Source organism: Anolis carolinensis, chromosome 1, assembly GCF_035594765.1.
Source record: "Anolis carolinensis isolate JA03-04 chromosome 1, rAnoCar3.1.pri, whole genome shotgun sequence".
Classification (NCBI taxonomy): Eukaryota; Metazoa; Chordata; class Lepidosauria; order Squamata; family Dactyloidae; genus Anolis; species Anolis carolinensis.
The window spans coordinates 72,136,774-72,164,629 of record NC_085841.1 but is presented as its reverse complement, the minus strand read 5'-3'; the positions used below and the strand labels follow the sequence as shown (position 1 = coordinate 72,164,629).

General features: G+C 38.9%; 2 protein-coding genes across 7 annotated transcripts in view; one reads left to right on the top strand and one right to left on the bottom strand.

The window, feature by feature from the left end:
- serac1 (serine active site containing 1) overlaps positions 1-22,908 on the bottom strand; it is a 38,116-nt gene extending 15,208 nt beyond the window's left edge. Inside the window, exons 1-12 of one of the 5 annotated variants that reach the window (XM_062976831.1) lie at positions 22,786-22,845; positions 19,753-19,844; positions 19,602-19,653; positions 18,174-18,210; positions 16,618-16,754; positions 13,007-13,096; positions 11,780-11,911; positions 9,465-9,586; positions 7,513-7,641; positions 4,218-4,331; positions 3,380-3,542; positions 39-189 (exon numbers count right to left, since the gene is read on the bottom strand). In XM_062976831.1, coding sequence (XP_062832901.1) covers positions 39-189; positions 3,380-3,542; positions 4,218-4,331; positions 7,513-7,641; positions 9,465-9,586; positions 11,780-11,911; positions 13,007-13,096; positions 16,618-16,754; positions 18,174-18,210; positions 19,602-19,641 — 1,115 coding nt within the window. In that variant the 5' untranslated portion in view covers positions 19,642-19,653; positions 19,753-19,844; positions 22,786-22,845. Of the gene's footprint in view, positions 1-38; positions 190-3,379; positions 3,543-4,217; positions 4,332-7,512; positions 7,642-9,464; positions 9,587-11,779; positions 11,912-12,211; positions 12,353-13,006; positions 13,097-16,617; positions 16,755-18,173; positions 18,211-19,601; positions 19,654-19,752; positions 19,845-21,360; positions 22,528-22,785 lie in introns of those variants that run through there. The other 4 variants (XM_062976839.1, XM_008123449.3, XM_008123456.3 and 1 more) reach the window with 4 other exon arrangements.
- On the top strand, positions 22,906-27,147 carry gtf2h5 (general transcription factor IIH subunit 5). 2 transcript variants are annotated; one of them, XM_008123483.3, is made up of 3 exons: positions 22,906-23,056; positions 25,649-25,704; positions 26,225-27,147. In XM_008123483.3, exons 2-3 carry the CDS (start codon positions 25,670-25,672, stop codon positions 26,403-26,405), a joined length of 216 nt encoding a protein of 71 aa, XP_008121690.2. In that variant the 5' UTR covers positions 22,906-23,056; positions 25,649-25,669; the 3' UTR covers positions 26,406-27,147. The 2 variants fall into 2 exon arrangements, with proteins under 2 accessions (XP_008121690.2, XP_003215819.3); XM_003215771.4 differs by having other exon boundaries at positions 22,918-23,086.
- Positions 27,148-27,856: the final 709 nt, after the last annotated feature.

Genomic DNA, 27,856 nt, shown 5'->3' with positions numbered 1-27,856 from the left:
ATGAAGCAGAAAGGGGAAAGAATATGAGGCATCCTTACCTAGTTCGATATTGTGGGTGTAAAAGATATACTCCATCTGGATATGTCTCTTGCACTGTTTCCCGATCTAGATTGGCCAGGGCTCTGGCGGCATGAGAGGATTCCATAACATGTGGAGATTTCATCATACGTGCTAATACTGAAATCCAACCTAGAGTTCAATCAAAATGAGCAAATGTTTACATCAAATGATCAGCGATTGATAGTAGCCAATCTTCAAGCAGATTCAAGTGATATAGTTTTTTCCTGGGCCATAGTATTTATTTATTTGCTTCATTTATACCCAACTTTCTCACCCCGCAGGGGATTCAAGATGGCTTACAAACTCCGGCAAAATTTCAATGCTGCATATAAACATAACAATAAAAATGTACCCCATCAACAAAAAAACAATTAAAACTTATAAACAAATAAAATCCATAGGACAATAAAAACAGATTAAAATTCATATTTATTGATTAATTTCTAGTCCTTATAATATTCAGATTGCTGTAGTCGAAATCTGCAATACATTATTTTCCAAACACCTGCGTACAGAGCCAGGTCTTTAGTTTTTTTTCTGAAGACCAGAAGTGATGGGGCCTGCCTGACGTCACTGGGGAGGGAGTTCCACAGCCGAAGGGCCACCACTGAGAAGGCCCTGTCTCTCATCCCCACTTGCACTTGCGAGGGGGGTGGGGACGAGAGCAGGGCCTCCTCAGCAGATCTTAAAGCTCTCATTGGCTCATAAGAGGAAATGCATTCAGACAAGTAAGTTGGACCAGTAGTACATCAAACTCTGTATATTGGCGTGCAATGTATATTCCAATATTTTTCATGGATGGAGATGGTATGCAACTTGGCCTTTCTTTACTAAGAAGGGAGCATTAAAATAGGCAACTTCCCAAATTTTGAGATACTAGTTACATTACCTGTAACACTTTTTTTTAAAATAAGGAGACAATCATTGGTGGGTTTTTTTAAAAAAAAAATCACTGTGAAAACCAAAAAGTTGACAGAAGGAACACTCCTCCATGACTGGGCTATATCTTAAACAAGGTAAGAGACCATATTCTTTTCAGTTGTGACCATTAGGACCTGACCCCCTCTCTTGTCTGAAAGTTTTATTATCTACCCCTATCTAACCAAAATTTTCTTTTCATGTCAGGAGCAACTTGAGTCGCTCCTGGAGTGAGAGAATTGGCCGTCTGCAAGGATGTTGCCCAGGGGACGCCCAGATGTTTTTGATGTTTTTACCATCCTTGTGGGAGACTTCTCTCATGTCCCAGCATGGAGCTGGAGCTGATAGAGGGAGCTCATCTGCACTCTCCCCGGGTGGGATTCGAACCTGGCAGCCTTCAGGTCAGCAACCCAACCTTCAAGTTTTTTTTTTTTGAGCCCCCGGTGGAGTAGTGGGTTAAAGCCTTGTGACTTGAAGGTTGGGCTGCTGATCTGCAAGCTGCCAGGTTCGAATCCCACCCAGGGCGAGCGCGGATGAGCTCCCTCTATCAGCTCCAGCTCCATGCAGAGACATGAGAGAAGCCTCCCACAAGGATGGTAAAACATCAAAAACATCCGGGGCGTCCCCTGGGCAATGTCCTTGCAGACGGCCAATTCTCTCACTCCAGAAGTGATTTGCAGTTTCTCAAGTCGCTCCTGACACACACACACAAAAAACAAAAACAAATTATTTTACAAACCAACTTTTCCACACAAATCTGTTTTTAATTTCTTTCTTTCATTTTTAGTGGGTGGATTGCTCTTCCTGCCATTCTGGAATGAATCTTCATGATAAATCCAACTTCTCAATCTCAGGATGGCACAGAAGCAAGGTTCACCATGATTAAGACTAATACAAGTCATCCTTTTTTGAGGTAGAACTACTTTCTGTTAATTACTGTCTGAGGCAAAATTCTGCCAAAAGATGCCTGCACTGAATAATATTTATCCAACTTGTAATCTCTGACAAAAGTGGAAGGTTCAGAGTCCTTCCAGACAGGCACTATAACTCAGGATCTAATCCCAGGTTTTATGTATATCCCAGATTATCTGGGGATTCATATAATCCAGTTTAAAGCAGAAAACCTGGGATCAGATCCTGGGACATAGGGACGGTCTAGAAGGGCCCTTAGATCATCCTGCAGCATCACACATATATTACAGATATATTTGTTGTTGAATGTGGCCACACATTCACTGGTCTTAACTTTCTTTCACAATCATATGCTTTTAACCACTTAGCAATCAACATCTTCGAAGCTCTTTGATACAACATTCTGGCATTATAAGAAATAACTAAAGCATTTGCATGTATCTTCTCTCCAAATAGACTGGCAGCGAGATATGGGAAAAAACTATGGCTTTGTTGTAGAAAAGCCACTATGGGTATTAAAATCTTCAGGACTGAAATCTGGCCAAATGGCAGAGCTCTGAACTCATTATGTCTATATGATATTTGAAATCTCAAATATTTCCTGTTTGAATAAATCAATGGTATATGGATATCTATTTCAGATCTGTGAGATCTATTGAGGTTATCCAATCACCACTTTTCATGTTTCACGTTATAGTCTGTAACAACTCCGCTCTTAATCTCAGACACCTCATGCATCGCACTGAGGTATTTGAGATTCAGAACAGCACAAAAAAGTGTAAGGAAGCGTAAAGAAGAATATGTTTCTAACAGAATGAACCAAATGACTTATAGTTAAAGGGAGGCCTTTTACTCTTTAGTGTTTAAACATTATCTCAGCCTATTACTGTCAGGGAATATTCTGCGTCCCAACCATAACCACTAAAGACCTGAAAATGTAGATGACAGTCCCTTATTAGAACCACGATATTAAAACAACCCCGAATGGGTTCCAGTGAAGGAACAGGAACCCCAGGATAAGGAAAGGTAACCTGACAAGTACAGTAGAATCTCACTTATCGAACACTCGCTTATCCAATGTTCTGGATTATCCAACACATTTTTGTAGTCAATGTTTTCAATACATTGTGATATTTTGGTGCTAAATTTGTAAATACAGTAATTACTACATAGTATTACTGCATATTGAACTACTTTTTCTGTCAAATTTGTTGTATAACATGATGTTTTGGTGCTTAATTTGTAAAATCATAATGTAATTTGATGTTTAATAGTCTTTTCCTTAATCCCTCCTTATTATCCAACATATTCGCTTATCCAATGTTCTGCCGGCCCGTTTATGTTGGATAAGTGAGATTCTACTGTATACAGTTTCACACTTGAATTTAGGCCGATTAAAAGCACCTCAATCTATAACAAAGAAAAATGCAGAGAGAATTATGTTTTCCTGATTTCTATCCCTGATGAGACCAATTAGCTTTGGCACTACCTGCACGAGATATAGAAGAATGAAGTTGTTCATTTAGTGCCATGTTTCCAATTATGTGAATGATATTCCTCTGAATATTGGGGGAATCTCTACGAAGACAGTATAGTTTCTGCAGCAGCTGAAGCCCTCTATTTGATTCAATTCCATCACAATGACTAGGGACCTGAAATTATATGGGAAACACAGTAATGATCTATAAACATCCATAATTATAAAATTATACTGCGACATTAAATGATAATGAAAGGGCAATTTGTTCATCATTAAGAGTCTTGCAGGAAACAGATGGAAAATATATTATACATTCAGTGACATTCAAAATTTGAAATAAGAAATACATTATGTAAAATAAGTATCTGACATCTCTTAAGCCTGAGTTCGGAAACAGTAACAATGAGGAAGGATGAAACTGGGCTCTCTAGTCTAAACTCTATCTGTCTATTGCAGTGGTTCCCAACCTTTGGGCCTCCAGGTGCTTTGGACTTTGACTGCCAGAAATTCCAGCCAGTTTACCAGCTATTAGGAACTGTGGGAGCTGAAGTCCAAAACACCTGGAGACCCAAAGGTTGGGAACCAGTGGTCTATTGGCACTCTTCCTCTCTTCTTTAGTTTCAGTCTTAACAACTTAATCCTGTCTCTATCTATCTATCTATCTATCTATCTATCTATCTATCTATCTATCTATCTATCTATCTTTTGACTTTTGATAAAGCCACAGATTGGAACGGGGTAGACTGTTCTTCCTGCCATCCATGGTCATGAAAAGCAAGATAGTAACATCCAAATTAAAAAAAAAAAACATCTCCAAGTTTAGGTCTGGTGTTATCATATGAATTACCTTGGAATGTTGTACCAAAGCTTGCAGACAGAAAAGTTCTACTGTCTTTGCAGGAACAGTACTGAGACTTTCACAATAAGGAAGCCCATTTCCACCAAAACACCATAACCCGCCCTGAAAAAAAAAATGAATTAGAAATAAATTTCAATTCACTTCAGAACAGTAAAGTAATCCTCATTGACACTGTTGTTTATAACAAAGCCTTTAAGTAAAGGGAACAGGGCCACAACTTCCAACTTTCACTAACTGCTACAACTAGTGTTGGTAGAGCACTCAGTGGATCTCCTCTGCTATTAAAAGCATTTCCTAGGCAACCTATGAGAATATTTACTATTAATTTAACTTTAAAAAAACCCAGAAAATGTAACTATCTATTTGACAAAAGGTAATCTCATTAAAAATATTGTTTTGTGTGACAGGAACCATTATTGCCAGAAAGTTAGATTAAGGGATGTCCCATGACCAGGACATATACACATCTGAAATTACAGTAACGAAATAATTGACTAACAAACTGTAATTCCTGCCAATACAAAATAGTTAAAAAGAAGTGAGTCTCCAAAGTTTTGAATAGATTCTCAACTTATTTGTAATGCAGGTGAACAAAGACATAAAGATAGAATTAATTTAAAAATCTTCTGCCCTCCACTTCAACATTACAGAACAGTAGAGCTGGAAATGTTGCCATTTACTTCTGCCAGTGCAGGATCTACCGAAGTTTTGACTTTTTTCGTGTCAGGAGCGACTTGATTCTCAACCTACGGGTTTCCAGGTGTTTTGGACTTCACCTCCCAGAAATCCTAATAGCTGGTAAACTGGCTGGGATTTCTGGGAATTGTAGGCCAAAATACCTGGGGACCACAAGTTGAGAACCACTGATTTACAGCAAAAGCTTTTTAGTAGACAAGAAGCCCTTGGTGAGCACTATCTGAGTACAGGTCAAATTCTTCATCTGACTGAGCATATCGAGGAAGGCTATGAGAAAGGCTGCATTACGGGAACAGTTTTTGTGGACCTTATGGCAGCCTATGACACGGTGCAACATAGAAAAATGCTGTAGAAAGTCTACCATATTACCCGGGACTTTGATTTTACGAAAACTATCCAGACCCTCCTAGAAAACCACAGCTTCTATCTGGAGTTTCAGGGCCAGAAAAGCAGATGGAGGAGGCAAAAGAATGGTTTACCCCAAGGCAGCGTTCTTGCACCGACCTTATTTAACATCTTCACGAACGATCAGCCACAACCACCACTCACAAAGAGTTTTATATATGCTGATGACCTTGGCCTCACAACACAAGCGAAAGATTTTGAAACAGTTGAAAAGCAACTCACTAATGCCTTGAAAGATCTCTCCAGCTACTACAAAGAGAACCACCTGAAGCCTAACCCTGCCAAGACACAAGTGTGTGCTTTCCACCTACGTAACCGTGAAGCCAACAGGAAACTGAAAGTTACTTGGGAAGGCCAAGAGCTCGAACACTGTTTCCATCCTAAATATCTTGGTGTCACCTTAGATCGAACATTAACATATAGGAAACACTGCATCAACACCAAGCACAAAGTAGCTGCACGCAACAACATCCTGCGGAAACTGACTGGCAGCTCATGGGGTGCAGACCCACAAGTAATAAGAACATCAGCCCTGGCCTTGTCTTTCTCAACTGCTGAGTACGCCTGTCCTGTCTGGCACAAGTCTGCCCATGCGAAGCAAGTGGACATAGCACTAAACGAAACATGCAGAATAATCACAGGATGCCTTAAACCTACACCTGTTGATAAACTCTACAAGTTAGCTGGCATTGCCCCTCCTGACGTGCGACGGGAAGCTGCTGCTAACGGTGAGAGAAATAAGGTCAAACACTGTGAAAGCCACCCACTGCATGACTATCAGCCTCCTCCCACCAGACTCAAATCAAGGAAGGGCTTCATGAGAACCACCACTCCTCTTGATATTCCTCCAGCAACAGCAAGGGTGTCCCTCTGGGCAGCTAAACCTGGCAATTCTAACTGGATGGCCCCCCATGAGGGTTTTCCTCCAGGGGCAAACCAAGAATGAGCAACTTGGAAGTCCCTGAACAGACTCAGAAGTGGAGTGGGCAGATCTAAAGACAACTTGGCAAGGTGGCACTACCTGGAGGAATCCTCCACCTTGTGTGACTGTGCAGCAGAACAAACAATTCCGCATATGCATGCTTGCCCACAATGTCCTGCCTCATGCACGGCGGAGGAGTTGTTTAAAGCTACGGACAATGCGGTTGCTGTTGCCCGTTTTTGGTCTAAAGCTATTTAGTTGCTTGTGATTTCCTTTTTTTTCATCATTTTAAAATGTATTTGCTTTTGACAATGCTTTTGACATGAAATAAATAAAGCACTATCTGAGTTTGACCATGTCACCCACCTGCAAATCTGCCCACAAGTAGCATTATTAAACAGCCCACATTGTCCCAGCATGTATGAAATAATATCACTTGGGGACATATATTGAAAGCCTCAGTGCCACAATACCCTTCACTTTCACCAAGCTTGTAATTCTATTTTTTAAAACAACAATCAAATATCTGTTCTAAAACCTTTTCTATTATCAACAACTGAAGTGGCTGAACATATCTTTTCTGTGTAGTGGATCTAATGCTTCTTAGTTTTTCCTGTTCCTCTAGAACTTAATTGGGGAAACCCTATTAATTGTTTTAATCTCTTTTATAAGATTTAGCACACTCTAGGGAGAAGGTTAGTTTAGAGTGTGTTAAAGATGAAGTTTAGAGTGTGCTAAATCTGACAAAGGAGGTAAAAACAATTAAAGGTAAGTTCATCTCCGTTTCTTATTCAAGTCATGCTTGTTTCTTCAGTTGGCTCCAACTTTTCTTTCTTATTTAATTTGTTTGCTATTGTGCTTTCAATATTTCAACTTTAAGAAACTTCCAACCATCATAGACTTGCTTTTTTATTTCTGACCATGGTAACTGTAATTGTCCAGAAGAGAAGGGAGGAATTCATTAGACCTTACAATCTTGGCAGAGTTTGTTTTTCAACAGATACTACAGAGTATTACTCTATTTTTTATACATTTGGTAAAGTAATCTTCAGCTGCTCCTCAAAACAGGGAGTGTTAACTAAAAGATACAAGTTCACTTTGTTTACCTCTTTCTGAACTCTCATGCAAAGTTGCTGTTTGCTATCCCTCTACAGAAGTTGCTGCTCACACCAAATTGGAATAATTGTACACAACATACACAGATTTTTAATATATATAGTCATTGATTTATTTAAACATCATTCAAATTTAGGGATATACCTTTTGTGCAGCAATAGTCTGACTACTTTCTCTTAAAGCTAAAGATGTAAAATATTGTACACATTGGTCAAGGTCTGTCTGAGGTAAAGCTGCTAACAGTAGACGAAGTTCATCTTCTAAAGAACACACCTATAAGACAAAGCAAAAAAGCACACTCCTGTTAACATCATTTGTGATATTACATGTCATTAAATGATGCGATAATGCTGGACTGGAGATATAACATTACTTGATGAAAGTAAGCTAGTCCTTCAAAAATGGTCTTTCTATGCCTTAATGTCAGGGGTTTTACATTTCTTACAGCCAACTTCCTCAAGTGCTTTCTTGCCTTGCTGAGTACAAGAATCCCTTATATAGGGGAATTCATCCTACTTCCATGAGGTTAAAAAATGGGGAAAGGGGAAAGGCGAAGAGCATGAAAGCAAGTCCCATTCATTCTCTGATCTCAGGTCTGAAGGAGGTTTCTACTTGTATTTGCTGGGATGTAAATAGAACCCTCAGCAAAAATCTGGATTCTTGATTTCATGGAGCCATTTTAGAGCACATGTGAGTAGAAGGCCCCTGCAGATTTTTCTGCTCAACAGCCTCACTTTGAAGCTCATGTGTTTAGGCTGAATATTTGGCATTGGGCTAAGACTGGTCAAGAGTAATGGGAGCGCAGAAGGAATACAGATGTGCAATGAGAGTATTTGTACACAAGTCTCAGGACAATATCAACCCTGGAACATCTCATGTTTGCCATCAGAACCTTCTGGTGTAGCCATAACCATCTTATTGGGAACAAAACACCAGAGTGGTCCCTCTTCAGTAGTCTTATAGACTCCAACACAATCTGTGTTCCTTTGCATCCAACATGCAAGGCTATGATGCAACAATACAGAAGCAGGAAATCTGAAGGAGGAGCCTTTACTATAGGTTGATTGTCCTCTAAATTTAATGCAACTTATTGGATGTAACTGCTTCCAGGGGGACATTTATACAATCAAGTTAATGTAATTTTACATCGCTTTAACTGCCATGGGTCAATGCTATGGAATTATTGTAGTTTTACAAGATTTTCAGCATTTGCTTTTTTGCTAAAGAGTGCTGGTGCTTCATTAAACTACCAATACCAGGATTCCCTAGCACTGAGCCCTGGCAGTTAAAGGGGTGTCAAGCTGCATTTATTCTACAGTGTACACATTCATTGTGCTATTTCAACCTGGGCCTTGTTTTTGCTTTTTCATTTAATTCCTAGTCATTTAGTCACCAATAACTATGGAGACTAGATAACCAAGGCTACCCACAAGCAAAGGAAGAGACAATATCCACATGCTTATTGATGGTGTATATTTTGTACTATAAAAAAAACCTTAATGGTTGTTCTATTCTGAAGAAAGCCCAACATGTTTTGGCCTGTATACTGAATTAAATGGCTTTCCTCAGAGGCTAGAAGGAAACACAAATATCAATAAAATTAAGATTCAAACCTTAGAAGAAGACAGTACATAATTACATTCAAGTTACATTCAAGTAAAATCCTGAAAAATCGCAGTAATTGCACTTAGTATCAATATAATTGAATACATAGCAGACATTTCTGTAGTTGGCAAATAATGCAAATCCACAATTAGGACTGTTAAAAAATTTAAGTGGTTTAGGCTTCTAACTTTTTATTTATATATTTCAATTCAATAGGTGGTCCGAAAGAAGGAAGATTAGAAAGAATGTGGTTAGATAACTTTCAAGAACATCTAATGCATTCTGGCTCTTCAGGACCAGCTCTTAATGAAGGCTATCAACAATTGTGTCAAATTAAATCCTTGAATTTAAAAATACATTGTTGACATATATGAACATGTATATTCAGCCTCTGGTTAACTCTTTAGCATTAGTTCTGAAATATTTCAGTAAAAAGACACTGCTGAACAAGGGCTATCATCTGCTTACTATTTGGTTACTACTATACATACGCCTTTTGGTCTTCGTAAAAGAACAGGTGACAGGAAAAATCGCAGGTCAACATCTTTAGTTCGTGCTAATCCAACAGCTGTTCTATCATCAATGGCTTGGGCAGCTGTTCTATACTGATAATCTGTGTTAAAATAAACAAAGATACAGCTAACTTTAAATCTTTTCCCTTGTTTAAAAATTCTTCTAAAGTCCAAACAAACAATTGTTGTAATTAATAACTGTAAAGGGGGTATAAGATCATTGACAATGGATGGAGGAAAAGGGAAAATATACCATCCCTCTATTTAAAGCAGTGGTTCCCAACCCTTGGTTCTCAAGGTGCTTTGGACCTCAACGCCCACAATTCCTAACAGCTGGTAAGCTGGATGGGATTTCTGGGAGTTGAACTCCAAAACAACTGGAGGACCAAAGGTTGGGAACCACTGGTTTAGAGGCAATTGTAAGCAGAGATAAGAAAAGAGACAGAGGTAAGTCACAGGTTTTACAGATTACGGACAGTAGGGGTGAAATGGAAGTCAGAAACAATATAAACTCAGCAATAAATAGTACTAGATTTTAGTATATTAAAATTGGAACAGCAAATTAATATTTTTAAAAACTCAGAAACCAGGCACTTAGACTGAGGGCAGTTTAATTCTCCATACATTAAATATAAATGTGAACACATTGAAGATTTGTCCAGAAATTCCAAGCCATATAACATTAACTACTAGAGCTGTCACTGATTTGCATCAGTTCTTGGGGAGTTATATTAGTAGCCAGTTTACTACCAAACACAATTCAAGGTGTTGGTATTTATTTTAAAAGCCTTACAGGGCTTGGGAGACATATATTTAAAGGTAAATAATAGAATCATATAGAGTTGGAAAGTGTCCATATACCACTAAATCCACCCCTCTGCCCAATGCAGGAACTCCAGCAAGAGCACCCCCAGCAGGTAACTGTTCAGCTTCTTTTCATATTTGTCCACAAAAACATACTCTTTAAGTAATTGGTTCCATTGTAAAACCACTCTTACTCTTAAAAGGTTCCTTCTAATGTTCACATCTTCTCCCAAGGTCCCATCTATACTGCCAGATAATATAGGCTGAAACTGCATTATCTGGTCAATGTAGACTCAGATAATGCAGTTTAATGGGCCATGTAATACAATTTCATTTGTTTTGTTTTGATGACATCTGCCTTCTTTTTTAATGTTTTAATTAATTTTCATTTACACAAACAACTTACAGTGAAACAGAACACAAAACAATGAACATTTTATAAACACATAACCCCACCACCAAGGCCTGAACAAGTATCATTTCCTTTACCATAAAATTTATAAGTCAACCATTAAACAAATGTCATATCCAAAATTCCTGACCAACAAGGTTGTATTGTTTTCCTTTTTCACTTTCTAGAACATATTTAATAAAAACTGACCAGTATAAATCAAAATCACATTTATTAGTTTGTAATGCAATTTCAAACTACAATGTAGATGGGGTCCAACTCAATCTTCTACAGTGTTACAATAATAAAAGACACCAGAAGGAGTACACTTATCAAGGAAACAGCATCTTCCATGAGATGACAGTCAGTCTGAAATACCTTGACACTGAAACATGCATGGCACCAAAGTTATTTTCCTCCCCGGCACAATGTTATTTCTTTTAATCTGCCAAGACATTTTAATCTAAATTCATGTATATGTAGATACAGGAACTGGTTAAAATAGTTTTAATGCATTTTGATTTTATTATATTGAATTTAAGATTTTAGGTTGCATTTTTATTGTACAGAAATATAATTTTTATATACACTACTGAAATTGTCCTTGAGGTGAAGATTTGTTTTTTATATTTAATTTTTGTAAAAACAGAATAAAGCTGAAAATGTGTTATAATTTCACATGCAGCAATAACCAATCTTTTTGTCAAAATGTAAACAATCCCCACACTATTTTTCATTCAGGTTCAAGTTCAAAGAAAATCTGAAATATCAGTTTTGGGTCAACTCTAATTGCAACACACAATTGAGTTGTGCCTGAATTTAACATTGTGGCGGCAATGATAACTATAAGTTGCATCTGATATTACTGAGTTCTAGCCAAACAATAACTCCATAAAACACGAATATTTATACATCTATTTGTTCCAAGGGATATAACTCTTGAATCGACTGGAAATTCTCTTGTATATGCTCCACTAAAATGTAAATGCTACTGCAGTGCTTCAATTTATTCTTGTTCAGAGAGTTCTTTCCATGACATTGTTTAGGAGTTAACAGTTGTGAGATAAAATACTAAACCTATTTTAAGAGAATACGTTACCACGCCAATACTGATTGGAGGCCAGTTCCTCTACAGCTTTTAATCGGACCTTTTTATCTCCTGACTGACTTCTTTTCACAAGCAACCACAAGGCACACTCATGCTCTTCTGCATCAAATGTGCTGAAGCGTTCTTCACCACCACAAAATAAACAAAAACAATTTGAGATTATTATACTTCCTCTACATTACCAACAGGAATCAAACATAATCTCTTCCAGAAAATTTCAAAACATACTGCATAAGGAATGGCATTATTTCTGGAATGAACAAGTACATAGGCATGCACACAAAATGCAACAAAACAGAATAAAGTGTTCTATAGACAGCAGAACCATAATGGCAATATTCCTTGTTTAGTAACACTTTGAAAATCTGTGATTTTATCAGTATGGGCAGTCTCTTCACCAAAGAAGTTGAGAAATTTACTTACTGTGATGTTCATTTAGGAATAATCTACTACCATTGAATTTATCATCACATGCCATCCCAACCAAGTAAGTGAATATTTGTTTTCAGTTACAACTGTTAGCATTGCTCCCTTCTGTGTCCTTAAAAGATCCAGCCTTTCACACTATATAAAGAAGAAACTATGTATCATAAGTATAGCTCCAGTATCAATCTCACACAAATAAATGTCTTTCTCATTATTATTTTACAATGCTTCACAAAAATTAACAGCTCACTCCATCCAGCTGCTTTACAGATGACCAGCTATGAAGAAAGCATTGCATAAACTGCTATGGTTGCCACATTCCTCGCTGAGGGTAGCCAGACATTATACGGGCATGGTGTCTGAAACTTTCTTCTAGATACACATTTCAGTAAATCAACTTATTATCCTCAAAAATATATAAATTTGGCCAGCTAGTTCTGTTATGGAGCTAAAGCTTCTGCAATAAAAAAGGGAGGCCACATAGCAAATTGGCAAGCTAGATAGTACAAATAGAAAGGTGGGGAAAGAGTGCTATACAAGGTGATTCTGTTGCACTGCAGAAGTTCTACAAAGAATCCACGATGCAAGGTGAAGCCCAGTGATCAAGGAACAGGAAAGAAAGGTATGGTTTTGGTGTGCTCAGATTAGTTCAAAACAAAAGAGACACAGAAGGTGGGATTTAAGTCTTCACAATAATATCCTAATTATAAAGTACTCAGGGCATTATAGAAATAAAAACAGTAGTCAGCTGTATTGTAGATTTGAAAATTCACTTGTTTCTGTAAAACGTACCATCAAATGGTCTTCGAAAAATTCTAGCAGTTGTTTCTAGAATTTTCCTTGCTGCTCTGTGAAGTTCTTTTCTCACCTGGTAGGTAATGCCTACAAAAACAATATACATTAGAGACAGTCCAAAATACATTAAGGTCCTATCTCATTGAACATACTTATTATGAATAGAATATTGGCTTTACCTTAAAAAATGCTAAAGCTTTTGTTTCCCTTATAAAGCCTCTGGGCATGACTGTGACAACCCTAGGGAAAGGGTATTATTGGCACCAGTATCAGCTCTATGAGCCAAATACTGCCAGTTTCAGCCAAGACTTGTCTATTTGTCTCAGTTTATTGGAATAGAGAGGAAGGAGGATATAATATCAATAGAGCACTCATCAGAGTTTTTGCCTCTAGACTAAGTATGGGCAAACTTCAGCCTTCAGGTGTTTTGGACTTCAACACAATTTCTAAAAGCCTACTGACTGTGAGGAATTATGAGAGTTGAAGTCCAAAAACACCTGGAGGGCTGATGTTTGCCCATGGCTGCTCTAGGCTCTGTTTTTTTGAATTCCAGTAAGAGAACAAAAAGATTTCTTCAGTTAACATTTTAAATGACACAGGAATAACCCTGGCTGTAGTACAGCAGTTCTTGACCTTTGGCCAGATATTTTGAACTTCAGCTCTTAAAATTCCTGGCCTATACTGCCTGGGACATCTGGGAGATGAAATCCAAAACATCTGGAAGATCAAATTTGTGTGTTTTTTACATTTTAATTAGTTATATTTAAACATTTAAAATACAATAGAAATCTGTCATCTCACCTTCTTTTCCCAGATCTGTACCCTGTCCACTAACATTCCCATTACTTTCATAGCATTATAAAAAAACAGTCGTGGAGGATCAAATGTTGAGAATTGCTAATGGAACACCATTTAGACTCCTGTACAAACTGACCTCATGTATAAGTTGACTACAGGTTTTTGAGCCAAAATTATGGATTTTTGTATGATCCATGGATATGATCATACCATGGAGTGAGGGGAGGAAGCATCAAGAGCTGCTTCAGAGAGCCAGCTGTCAATTTATTTATTTATTTATTTATTTATTATTTGGCATATTTATATCCCATCCTTCTCACCCTAAAGGGGATTCAGAGCAGCGCACATAAAGGCATAATTCAATGTGATACAACACATATTTGTTTTAAGCAAGCGGTGGTAAAACCGTTACTAAAAAAGACCTCGCTAGACCCATCTGTATGTAACAACTACAGACCAATTTCCAACCTCCCGTTTTTGGGCAAGGTTCTGGAGCGGGTGGTGGCCACGCAGCTCCAGGAGTTCCTCGATGACACTGATTTTCTGGACCGCTCGCAGTCTGGCTTCAGGCCTGGGCACAGCACTGAGACGGCTTTGGTCGCCTTGGTGGATGACCTCCGCAGGGAACTGGACAGGGGGAGTGTGACCCTGCTGGTTCTCCTGGACATCTCTGCGGCTTTCGATACCATCGACCATGGGGAGGCTCTCCGGGATGGGACTCGGTGGCACTGTTTTGCAGTGGCTCCAGTCCTTCCTGGAGGGCCGTTCCCAGATGGTGAAGCTGGGGGACACCTGCTCGGACCCCTGGCCTTTGACCTGTGGGGTCCCGCAAGGGTCTATTTTATCCCCCATGCTTTTTAACATCTACATGAAACCGCTGGGAGAGGTCATCCGGACTTTTGGAGGGTGTTGCCATCTCTACGCAGATGACACACAAATCCACTACTCGTTCCCACCTGACTCCAAGGAAGCCCCTCGGGTGCTGAACCAGTGCCTGGCCGCTGTGGCGGACTGGATGAGGAGAAACAAGCTGAGGATCAATCCTGACAAGACAGAGGCCCTCCTGGTCAGTCACTCGTCGGATCGGGGTATTGGGTGGCAACCTGTGCTGGACGGGGTTGCACTCCCCCTGAAATCACAGGTCCGCAGTTTGGGGGTCCTCCTGGATTCAGCGCGGACGCTTGAAGCGCAGGTGTCGGCGGTGGCCGGGAGGGCTTTTGCACAACTCAAACTTGTGCGCCAACTGCGACCATACCTCATGAAGTCTGACTTGACCACGGTGGTGCATGCCTTAGTTACCTCTAGACTGGACTACTGTAATGCGCTCTACGTGGGGCTTCCCTTGAAGACGGCCCGGAAGTTACAGCTGGTCCAACGTTCGGCCGCCAGACTAATAACGGGGGCGAGTTACAGGGAGAGATCTACTCCCCTGTTTAAGGAGCTCCACTGGCTGCCGTTCATCTTCCGGTCCCAATTCAAGGTGCAGACCATCATTTATAAAGCCCTAAACGGTTTGGGACCCGCCTACCTTCGTGACCGTATCTCCTACCATAAACCTGCCCGACCTCTCCGATCATCAGGGGAGGCCCTCCTGTCGCCACTACCTATATCTCAGGCTCGCCTTGTAGGAACAAGGGAGAGGGCCTTTTCTGCGGTGGCCCCTCGCTTGTGGAACTCGCTGCCCATTGAAATCAGGCAAGCCCCCACCCTTTTAGCCTTCAGGAAAGATTTAAAAACATGGCTCTTCCGGTGTGCTTTCGGAGAGTAAATGTTCTATGCTACTCCCCCCCGATATTTATCCTCTAGACTGGTTCACTATCTGATGTCCCGTCCCTCGAGGTTTTATTCTGATCCCTTTCTCACCCAGAGTTTTAATTTTTAATCTAGTTTTTAAATGTAGTATTCATGCGGCCCGCTCGTGTTATATTGCTGTTTTGATCTTATGTTGTACTGTTTATTTTATGTAATGTATTATTTAATTGTATTATGTTATGGTTTATTGTATTGTCTTGGGCATGGCCCCATGTAAGCCGCCCCGAGTCCCCATTGGGGAGATGGTGGCGGGGTATAAATAAAGTTTTATTATTATTATTATTATATCCCAGCAAATAAAACATATACATTAAAACAATTGCTAAAACCATGAAAAACATCTCGACATTAAAATGATTAAATCACATAATCCAATATCATAGTCCAGGCCATTCCAGTTATCATTGCACCATTTCAAAATTCACATAAATGGCTGCTGCCGCCATTTTCCTCCCCAAGTATTCAAAAAAGGCTTTTTACTATTCAGTCAGAAAACAGATGTTTCCTTTTTTTAAAGTCAAGGTACAGCATTATCATCATGGAGAACCTAAAAGAAGCACTGCTCTATTCTATTGCCATTTACTTAAGGGAAAGCGCCAAAAGCCACTTCTGCCACTCTTTTCCTGCCCAGGCATTTGAAAAAACTAAAAGTGGCACCACAGTGGAAAGAGTAGAGGGGTTGGTGCTCCTTTTAAGTTCTTCTGAGATAGACTAAGCTCTCGTCTTTCACCACTCTACTCAAGAGAAAGGTGTGGTTCCTTTATTGATAAGTGTTACTTACATTGATCCATGGATCAGTCAATTCAGGGTTTATGGGAAAAGTTTTGATTAAAAATTCTAGACTTATGCATGAGTATATATAGTACATTTCTCCAATAATCTCAGTGTGACAAAACTCTTTGGTAATGCCAATAAAGTTAGTCCTCTCTTATCACTGTTATTCTTAAGCTGCTCTCTCAAATCTTTCTGGCTGAAGCAGTAGCACAATAGTCCCTTACCTTGATATCCATTGGTATCTAAAGAAACTGATGGTAAATAGATGTAGGACTTCAGTTTTTCTTGCTGTGCAACTTGAGTATCAAAAGACAGCGATTTCTTTAAAGCCAGAACTTCATACGCAGCAAACATACAACCGCTTAAAAAGACAGGCGGAAAGAACAAAATATATTATAACAAGTATAATGTACAAATTTAAAACAGATGATCTCTTAAGTGAAAACTAAAGTCATTTCTGTGTACTGTACAGTTCTTTGAATGTTCAATGTAATAACTTGGTTCAGATATAGCAGTCCTTGTCCAATATACCATAGTTTATCAAACCAGAACAAACAATGTGCATGTGCACACCCTCCTTCATTGTCTTCCACTGCTCTTCTTATCTTTAATGGTCAGATTCAATAAAGCTATAATGGTTTTTAAACCAGAGTTTTCCCATCACAACTGAACCAGGCAACTGCATTGTAAGGGTCCCATCCAAACCAAGAGATGAAATTATCATTAGATCTTGACTCAGAGATAGAATATGGAATTATGCAAAAATGCAGCGGGCAAATTCCTCTGTGAATGGGATCTTTGATTTTAATTAATTTATTGACTAATCTCTTTTGATTGACTTCAAGTGCCACAGTTCTTTCTAAATCCCATATAAACATTGCTTAGATGATGTCATAAACAGCAATTGTCCAAATATGGGAAGATTTTCAAACTCTCAGTTCTAACACAGAACTTTTGAAAACACATGGGACCATAAATAGACCAAAAGAGTATTTTGTACAGAAAAAACTGGGATTCCACTGCAAATCTTAATGACCTGAGATTCAATGTGGAAGTAAGTATCATGAAAACCTACTATAATAAATCAGAGGAAGAATAAATTACAAATTTACAATCTGAAAGTTCTTTGGTTTGATGCAATGATTCACTCAAATCACACTGAGAATCAAAGTGACCCATTTTTTTCTTTTTGTGAAATGCTACTCTTTTTAAGTCATCTTTCTGCAGTAGCATGTGAATATTTTCTCTCACAACTTGGGAGGGAGGTGTTGATCAAAGTATCTATATGGGGAGCAGGGTGAAAGAAGGAATCTCTATCTATTATAGGCAGGTCACTGTTAATTCCCATACACTGCTGGAGGCATCATGCAAGGTGTTGATATGGCTGTATAACTGAAGAAACCAAGATGGACTTCCCTGGGCTCAGGAAATCAAGCTGAAGTAGAGATAAGTAGAGACATCTGGTAGAATTAAGCGTTAGATGAGACCCAGCACTACATTTCTTTGGAGAAAACAAAAAGCAATATCTAGTCGGGCTCAAAGGGTATCTGACTGAACAAATGTGAAAACTGTTCAAGCAGATCAAGTGTAAAATGATGATTGTTTTTCTTTTATTTTGGAAACGGCCTTCATTATTGGTTACAACTGACTGTACTACATAGTAAAAGCTGAAAAATGAATATATGTAACATTTTAAAATTCAGTGGCAGAGGGACAAAGATAATATCACTTCAATTTGAACTGTATGAATGAAAATAGATACTTTCTAATTAACACTTACCCAAGAATAAGTGATCCAGTTACCTTTACAATTTTACCTTAAAAAATAAAATGTTCAGCATCAGTATATACATGCAAAAAAGGCAGATTTTAGTATGAGTTCCCCATGACATCAGAAATGACAAAGCAGTGGTAGAGGCTAATTAGTTATTCCTAGATCCCACTAAAATTAATATCTGAAGGTTATAACACAAGTATAGCTAATTTTCAATAAAATTCTAGGGCAATGGTTCTCAACCTGCGGTCCCAAGATGTTTTTGGCCTTCAACTCCCAGAAATCCTAACAGCTGGTTAAACTAGCTGGGATTTCTGGGAGTTGTAGGCCAAAAACATGTGGGGACCCCAGGTTGAAAACCACTGTCCTAGAGTGTTCATGGCAAAGTAAATATTCCCAAATTCAATGGTGTTTACTCCTAGGATTAAAGATTGGAGAGCATAGGAGTGCAGTTTCTGTAAGTATGCAATCCAATGTTGTTGTTGTTGTGTTTTTTTTTAAAAAAAACCTCATTATAAAGGTATTAGAGCTCAACAATGAAGTTCACCAAATCAAATGGAAGGGACTTAATTTGAGTAAATGTTTATAGGATTAGCTATTTATTTCTATTACAATAATTTATTTTGTTGTTTTTTCACATGTATGCCTCTTCCACCTTCATTTTGAAAAGTTTTAAATTAATAGTAACTGTTAACAATTTATTCTGATATGGAAAGGGCTCTACCACTTTCAGATTATTTTGAACGAAACTTTATATTAAGCAATTTTTAGCATTCTTCCATTTTTCCTCATACTGCTACAGTTCCACAGTGTGTAACAAAAAGGGAAGTTTGTTCATTTCTAGCATAAGTTATCAGAACTACCGAATAACTGTGGCTACTTTTTTTAAAATATTGCTTTATTCAGAAAAAATACATTAAGATTCCCCAGATAGTTACAGTAGGCATATACAAAGATTGTGAATTTACTATTTAGCAGCAGAAAACAATGAAAGCCAAAACTTCAATGGTCAAAATGACACATGTCCTCCATTGTTAAAGCATGTGCAATGAAAATACCATAAATACACAATTATGACTACAAAATATTCCTTGAATTCCTTGATGTTTCCCATCAGAAAAGTAAAGTTACCAGGACATGGAACATCTCCCTCTAAGACAGTTTCACATAAAATAGTTAATGATATTTTACTCTGAGACCAGGATGCAGCCCCTGGGTCCAACTTTTCTGAGTGCTGAAGCTTCTCACTAGTCTTCAAAAGCCTCCTATAATAATGTAGAAACCTCCCCCACACTTGAAAATATGCAAAATGAGAGAGGCAGGATAGAAGTGTCATAAATAAATCAATAATAAATACAATGATTGTCCACAAATATCCCATATACCTCTGTTTTCTTCTGCAATAACTTTCAAAATGGTGAAAAGAAAAAATACCTTTACTTCTTTTGCCAATGTCCTCTCTTCCTGTCACCATTTCTGAAAGTGGCTGTAGAAGAAAAACAGCAATTGGGCTTGGTTTGTGTGGAGATAGGGGCATTTTCTGGCCCCTGCTTCAGGGTAATAATAATAATTGATTTGCACTTACTGATATTTTTCCATGATTGGTCAGGTTTCCAGGCTGAACCCAGAGTTCCTATCTTTCTACAGCAATTCCCACAACAAGAAACCAGTGGCATTCTGCAAAAGTTTGAAATGGTAATTTAACAAGTAGGTCCACATCCAAATGTCTTTCTCCTATGCCCTAGTCCCATTCGTCTCCTGTGTTTGCCCTAGTGTGTCTTAAAGAATAGCATTTTACAAGTATCACATTTTAGAAATGTTTAAACGAAATGTATGAAATGTTTTATTTATAACAATAAGTATTCCCAAGGATGTGAAACATCTTAAGGAACTTTAAACATAGTTTTCCATGTATATGGAAAGGCATCCCAATGCTGTAAGCTGCCTCGAGTCCCTTCGGGGAGAGGGGGTGGGTATAAATAAAGATGATGATGATGATTATATGTCTATGTGATATGATAGACCTCTATAATAAGAAGCATAATAACGAGGAGCGTAAAAAAGAGGAAGCAGAGGGGACGGAAAAATGTAGCATCACTTTTAAGACTAACTGGTTTCTATTTTTGCACGAGCCTTCGTGGATATAAAACCCCATTCTTTGAATGCAGTACAAAGAAGTGGATTTACATTCATGAAAACCCATGAGAATTATTTTACAAAAAAGTTAGATTTAAAGGTGATGTTACAATCTTTTCCCTCTCTCTTCCTTTCTTTTTATGATACAAGAGACTAACACTGCTACTTCTTTGTAAAGGCCATAAAGAATATACTTGTAACAGCTGATTGTTTGATATAAAATGGATGTCTAAAGACATAAAGCTGCAAGTTTATTTCCTTGTAATACATTTTTTTCAGAAAGTACAAAGCTTAAACTTTCTTAAGGGTAAAGACAGTGCAATTGCTTAAACCTTGGGTAGCTTGGATAACCTGAATGAGTACCCTAAGTAAATCTAGCTAGGTATAGCTCGTCAAGCAAAGGCAAACAACCTGTCTGTACACAGAGATAAGGCTGGAAAAAGCCCATCTGCTTCAGTAACCGTGGCCCCTTCCATACAGCTGTATAAAATCCACATTGAACTGTGGACTGGCAGTGTGGACTCAGATAATCCAGTTCAAAGCAGATATTGTGCATTGTCTGCTTTGATATTTTGGGTTGTGTCGCTGTTTGGAAGGGCCCCTTGTCTCATAAGCACAACAGATAGTTGGAAGCAGCTGTTTCCTTCTCGATTGTAGCCCCTCATTTATGGAATGCCTTGCCAGTTGAAACTCGAACTATCTACTTGCCTTTCGGAAAGCCTGCAAAACCTTGCTCTTCCGACAAGCTTTCAATGGGTGAAAAACTCGGGGCTATGTCTGTTTTTATTGTTGTTTTTTATTGTTTTTATTGTTATTTTAAAGCTAAGTGTATTGTTTTAATCTATTTCTGTAAACCGCTCCAAGCCAAACTGGGAGTAGTGGTATACAAGTCCAATAAATAAATAAATAAATAAATATTTTTCATACAGGTTACATCTGAGACATGACATCCAAAAAGGTTGGTGATTAAGCTTCATATGAAAGGTGCCACTGTCTTCAAAGCAAAACAACACATCTCTTTGAATGCAACATTTCAGTTTTGTAAACCTTCACTTACCAGCACATAAACCAGATTAACTGCTCTGTAGCAAACACTCCCAAGGACACACATCCCACGCACAGCAGTGTGGTGGCTAATTTCAAAATCTTGCATTGGACAGACTGAAGATTTTATCCAGGTGAAATGAGAAAGACTTCTACTGAATGCTCCTCACCCTACCTTTGGGTTCAACATGTTTTCATCCGATATATATATACAAGGAAGGTAGATTCACCCATCCTCACTATAGAAAGATTATCTCAAAATGTATACACTAATAATAATAATAATTGTTATTGTTGCTGTTGTTGTTATTGGCACAAGCCAGTAAAGTTGGTCCCAGTGGTGATCAGCACACTGGGTGTAGTGCATAAAGACCTTGGCCTACATTTAAAAACAATCTGCACTGACAAATTTACCATCTGTCAGCTGCAAAAGGCCACTCTACTCAGATCTGCACACATTATTCGCTGATACACCACATAGTCCTAGACACTTGGGAAGTATATGTGTGATCCAATATTTATTATTTATTTATTTACAGCATTTATATTCCGCCCTTCTCACCCCGAAGGGGACTCAGGGCAGATCACATTATACACACACAGGGCAAACATTCAATGCCCATATACATAGAACCAAGACAGGCAGATGCAGAGGCAATTTAACCTTCTCCTGAGGGGATTTCGATTCTGGCCACAGGGGGAGCAGCTGCTTCATAATCCACTCTGACCGCACTTCCTCATTACAACGTTGTAAATTAGTTAAATTTGCCTCCTCACTTTTTATACGTGGTACCTTATCTCCTACTTGATAGATGCAACTATATTTTGGGTTGCTAGGTCAGCAACGAGCAGGCCTATTTTTTATTTTTAACTGACGGGTGCTCACCCCGCCACGGGCTGGCCTCGAACTCATGACCTCCTGGTCAGAGTGATTTATTGCAGCAGGCTGCTTTACCAGCCTGCGCCACAGCCCAGCCCCAGCCAATACTGGAACTCTTCCCAAGAAGATTAGACTAGCCCCCGCCCTGTCCACTTTATATATTTATTGTAAATTATATTGTATATATATATATAAAATTGGCCGAGGCAGCTGAGGTTTCTGGGAGTTGAAGTCCAAAACACCTAGAGGACTAGCTTGCCTCACACAGTGCCCCAGGGCAGAAAAGTAGAGTCTAAAACAGGCATGGGCAAACTTGGGCCCTCCAGGTGTTTTGGACTTCAACTCCCACGATTCCTACCAGCCAGTAGGCTGTTAGGAATAATGGGAATTGAAGTCCAAAACACTTGGAGGACCCAAGTTTGCCCATGCCTGGTCTAAAATAATAAAAGGATAAAAATTGCAGTACTCCCAGGTGGCTGGCTCCCCTCTGGGCTGTGCTAGTGAGCCATTAAGGCCCCGAAGCCCGGGCCTTCCTCAGGGCGAGTCCCTCCCTCCTACCTGTCCATCTCATCCGCCAGTCGCAGGCTACCAAGCTCCTCAGGCGTAAATCCGGCCAGCGGCCACGCCCACAGGACAGCCAGCCACGCACGCGCAGCCAATCAGGCCCCGTCCAATCCGATGGCGAATCGACAAGGCGCATGCGCAAGTGTCGACTGTTCTATCGCAGCGGTGGACATCCGTTCCGGCCACTTCCGGTTTCTGGACAGCAGGCGCGCCTGAGCCTTTCCGTTGTCAAGGCGACGCCGCCCGTCGGGGGGAGCGTGAGCAGGTTGGCAGTGCTTCGTGTCTCCTCGCTTTGGTGAGCTGTCGGCCCTGTGATTCCATCCCACTTTTGTCCACCAGCTTGGTTGTTCCTTGCCGTAGAAGCGGCTTCTACGTACATGGGTGTATCTACACTGCAGAATTAATGCAGTTTGTCTCCACTTTAATCACCATGGCTCAGTGCTGTGGAATCATGGGAGTTGTATTGTGAAGGGGCAGCCACTCTCTTTGGCAGAGAAGGCAAAAGACATTATAAAACTGCAACTCCCATGATTTTATAGCATTGAGCCGTGGCAGTTAAAGTGATGTCGAGCTGCATTGATTCTGCAATGTACATGGAGACCTTTCTTTAAAGGTCCCCTCCTTGCTCTCTTTTTAAAAAACAATTAAAAACTTTTTAATGCTCACAAGCATATAGAGAGAAGGACATATGAAATATTTGGCATAAACAAAATGGATTGGAACATGGCAATGGCTGCTACTCTGTTATTTTAATCTTTTTAAAATTTTATTAATCTTTTGGGTTGCTGTGAGATTTCTGGGCTGTATGGCTGTGTTCCAGAAGCTTTCTTACCTGACGTTTCACCCACATCAATGGCAGGCATCCTCAGAGGTTGTGAGGTTTGTTGGAAACTAGACAAGTGGGGTTTATATATCTGTGAACAACACTCAAAAACAGGCGAATTCCAGACAAGAAACAATCAGGGCCAGCTAATCACTTCTCAACAAAGGGTTTCCCCAGGCAGGAAGCAGCCAAACTTTGAAGCTGTTAGGCTATTCAATGCTAATCAAGGTGATCAATTGCAACATTCACACTTGCCTCAGATAAGAGTTCTTTCTCTCACCCTGGACATTCCACAGATATATAAACCCCACTTGCCTAGTTTCCAACACAACTCATAACCTTTGAGGATGCCTGCCATAGATGTGACTGAAACTGCAGGAGAGAATACTTCTGTAACATGGCCATACAGCCCAGAAAACCCACAGCAACCCAGTAATTCCAGCCATGAAAGCCTTCAGCAACACAATCTTAATTTAATCTAAGTCTAGTTTTAAGAGTTGAATTAGTTAACAATCTTGTGCTGTCTAATTTGCTGTAATGTTTTATTATTGTCTGATGTTGATGTTTAATGTGTTATTATTTAATTTATTGTAATAATAATAATAATAATAATAATAAAAAATAAAACTTTATTTATATACCGCCCTATCTCCCAGATGGGACTCAGGGCGGTTTACAGTCATAAAAGCAACACAAACATTACATAACAACATAATACACATTATTAAACAAAGTAAAATAATACAATTATAACAATAAATTACACTTACATGACCAGATCAAGGGGACGGGAACCATAAACTCAATATATTAAAATGTATCATTTTAGGCTAGGGAAATCTTGTGCAATATATTCAGGCTCAGAAATCGGCGGTAGTCCAATATAATTACTCAAAAACCTGCCGACACCACCAGGTCTTCAGTTCCTTACGGAAACTGGATAATGTAGGGGATTGCCTGATCTCTTTTGGCAATGCATTCCAGAGCCGGGGGGCCACTGCCGAGAAGGCTCGTTCCCTCGTCCCCACCAGCCGCACTTGAGACGGTGGTGGGAGTGCGAGAAGAGCCTCGCCGGAAGATCTCAAGGTCCGCACTGGCTCATAGGAGGAGATGCGATCACGGAGATAGGTAGGGCCCAAGCCGTGTAATATTATTTGTTGGTTGCACCTTACTGGCATTGAATGTTTGCCACTGTAACTATGTTGTTAACTTCCCTGAGTCCCCATTGGGGAGATAGGACATGATACAAATGAAGTTTATTATTATTTATTTATTATTAACTTTTTGTACATATACATAGGTATTTCAAAATATGGGGACAGGGACAGGACTGAAATCCAAAACATTTCTGGTTCGAAGCATTTTGGATAAGGGAATCTCAACTTGTATTGCAGTTTGAGGTTTTTTTTTGCTGATGAGAGATTGCCCTTTCAGTTGGCTTTAGTAAATCCAGAAGAGTGTTTTTGGTAGCATTGCTGGATCTCACCCATCTCCAGTCAAATGAGAAACAAAAAAATCCTAATTACATGCAGTGTTTCAGTTTTGTAGAGGCTATCTAATCCGTGGGTATCCTTGATGAACAATTCTGCAGGCTGTATTCCTGAAAACACACTCCCAGATTTTTGGCCCAAACCATGAGAGCTATAAGGACAGCCCCTTTCGATGACACAGGATGGTGGGCCCTGGAGATGTTACTGTGCAGTGTGCCTTAAGCATCCACTACAGTTGGACAGAGCATAGCATTCACTTAAAAAACATCAACTCTCATAAATGAGGGAAATAGGGACACCTTTCAAGGGAGAGCTCTTACCTTGAGATTCCTTCCCTTGCCCAAAGACTCAGAGCAATGGGTTCCAATTACAGGAAAAGAGATTCCACCTGAATCCTTGTGGTAAGGAAGAACTTCCTGGCCATAGAGCTATTCAAAATAAGTTCACTTCTAAGCATGTATAGGATTTAAATGGAATGTTCAATGTATAAATGTGTAGTGTTTTTTTTATTCCGCACTGAATGTTTTCCTACTTGTTGCTTTAGGAACCTGACACCTTTGGGAAGATGGTGAATGTTTTGAAAGGAATACTTATAGAATGGTAAGCGCAACATATTTGTAATCAGTCATATTTCAAACATGCAGAATGCCTATAAGAAGTGGATGATTACATTTGATAGGAAAACCTTTCATAAGGATTTCATCAGAATACTGGAAGTATTTTTTACAGTGATAATGCCAAGTTCTTTCTTCAGAAAAAAAAACCCTTGACATAAAAATGTTAAGAGTTTTCTCAGTCTTGGCTGTTAGCCATTCATAGTCCTTGGGATAACTATCAACTACTATGTTGCCTTAACAGTTCTCGTTTAACAATTTTTAACAATTCTCTCAATAATCTCAGAAGACGTCATTATTGACAGCAAGATTATATTGTTTGCATAAATGATTGTTCAGTCATTCTTCCAAAGAGTGGATTAAAGTTCATGACTGTGAAGTGACAAACTACTATTGAATAATAATTCCTTCTGAGCATGCAGAAGTTTAGTTGTGCTAAGGGTTTGTCAGCTTACTTCACTGACATGTCATATGGTAAGACATTATATGTGTTTGTATCTTCATAGTGACCCAGCCATGAAGCAGTTCCTGCTGTACTTGGATGAGTCAAATGCCCTGGGGAAGAAGTTCATCATACAAGACTTGGATGAAACACACGTTTTCGTGTTAGCTGAGATGATTAACTGCCTGCAGGAGAAAGTGGGAGAGTTAATGGACCAGAACTCTTTTCCCATTACACAGAAATAGACAGTGGGTTAAGTATTGTCTCTTCCACAGTGTACTTATGATGTGGAACTGAAATTCTCTGTATAGATTTTCCTGGTGACTGATTTGGGACAGTCTGGATAGATGTGGTCCCTCTCATAAATCTGCTGTTATTTATTTAGATTGTGTGTTTAGGGGGTTTTTTCCCCCTCAATGTGTGAAGTATTTGCAGTTCTGGTGAAAATAAAGTGACTGTCATTACATGTCATTTTATTAATCTCTTCTGTGTGCCAGAGATGGAGTGAGTGAAGTGGAAGAACAATGCTCTCTGCAATTATTAGAAGTTTGTTTTTAATTACAGGGTTTCAAAAAGATGGACTCAATTTGAAATTGCTATATCTCTGCTACTACAAACTGCCCCTAAATGAAACCTTTACCACTTGAAAGGGTGGCTCATAGACTTTCAAATGATTCTTGCTAGATGCCTCTCCCAGGCCATAAACAACCCCTAGCTTTAGTCATTGAACCACCAATGCCAAAGAGTTTTCACAATTTGAAGAAACAGGCTGCCATGCATTTCAGAGGAAATCTTGAACACTGCCTATACTGTTTCTACCTTTTTGTGTAATTGTAACATTTTGACATTGTAAAAAAAATGCTTTGAAACTGCACCATCATTTTGAAACATTTGTTGCTATTTTCTTTTGATATTTACAGCAATTATTGCTGTTTTGAAAAGCCTGATAACAAACTCATACTGAATAATAAAAGTGCTTATACCCAGCTTTATGTCTGTTTACTCTGAAAAATATCTTTGAATTCAGTGAGCATCCTCCATTGTCAATACGTGTAGGATTGCTGCCTTAGAAAGAGTATTCTTGTGAATCATTTTGATTTGGTCTTTATACCCTTTCTTTCACTAATCGTTAACACTAAATTCTGCTCACAATTATCTGGAACAGTCTGTAATTATAAATAGCTAATAAGTAGCATAATCATGAAACAAAGAGCCTTTTCTAGTATTTTTGATCATCCAGAGGCATAATTAATGTACAATATCAACATAAATATTACATGTGAATATGTGACTAGAAGCATAAAATACAGATATAAGGTTATGCTATCGTTTATACTATTAAAACACAAAACTTATCTTGTCTGCATTTATTTTCACTTTTTAGTACAGTGGTTTTTTATACTGTACACTATAATAATGCAGTGAAAAAATATAAAATAATGATGTTGTACTTCATCCAAGCTGTACACCCAATATCTGTAGGAGCCTGACTGGATTTCTTTGAAGAGGGCATAACTACTAATGTGTGGACAAAAGGCTTTTGTTTATTTGTGATATATTCCTCAATTTCTAACTCAGATTATGTTGTATACAAACTGCATTGTAACTGGATTATGAAACAGTTCCTGATTCATAGTCTGGATCAGTATCATAATGAAGAGTTGTATAGCTAATTTCTGATGTCAGAAATGATAGA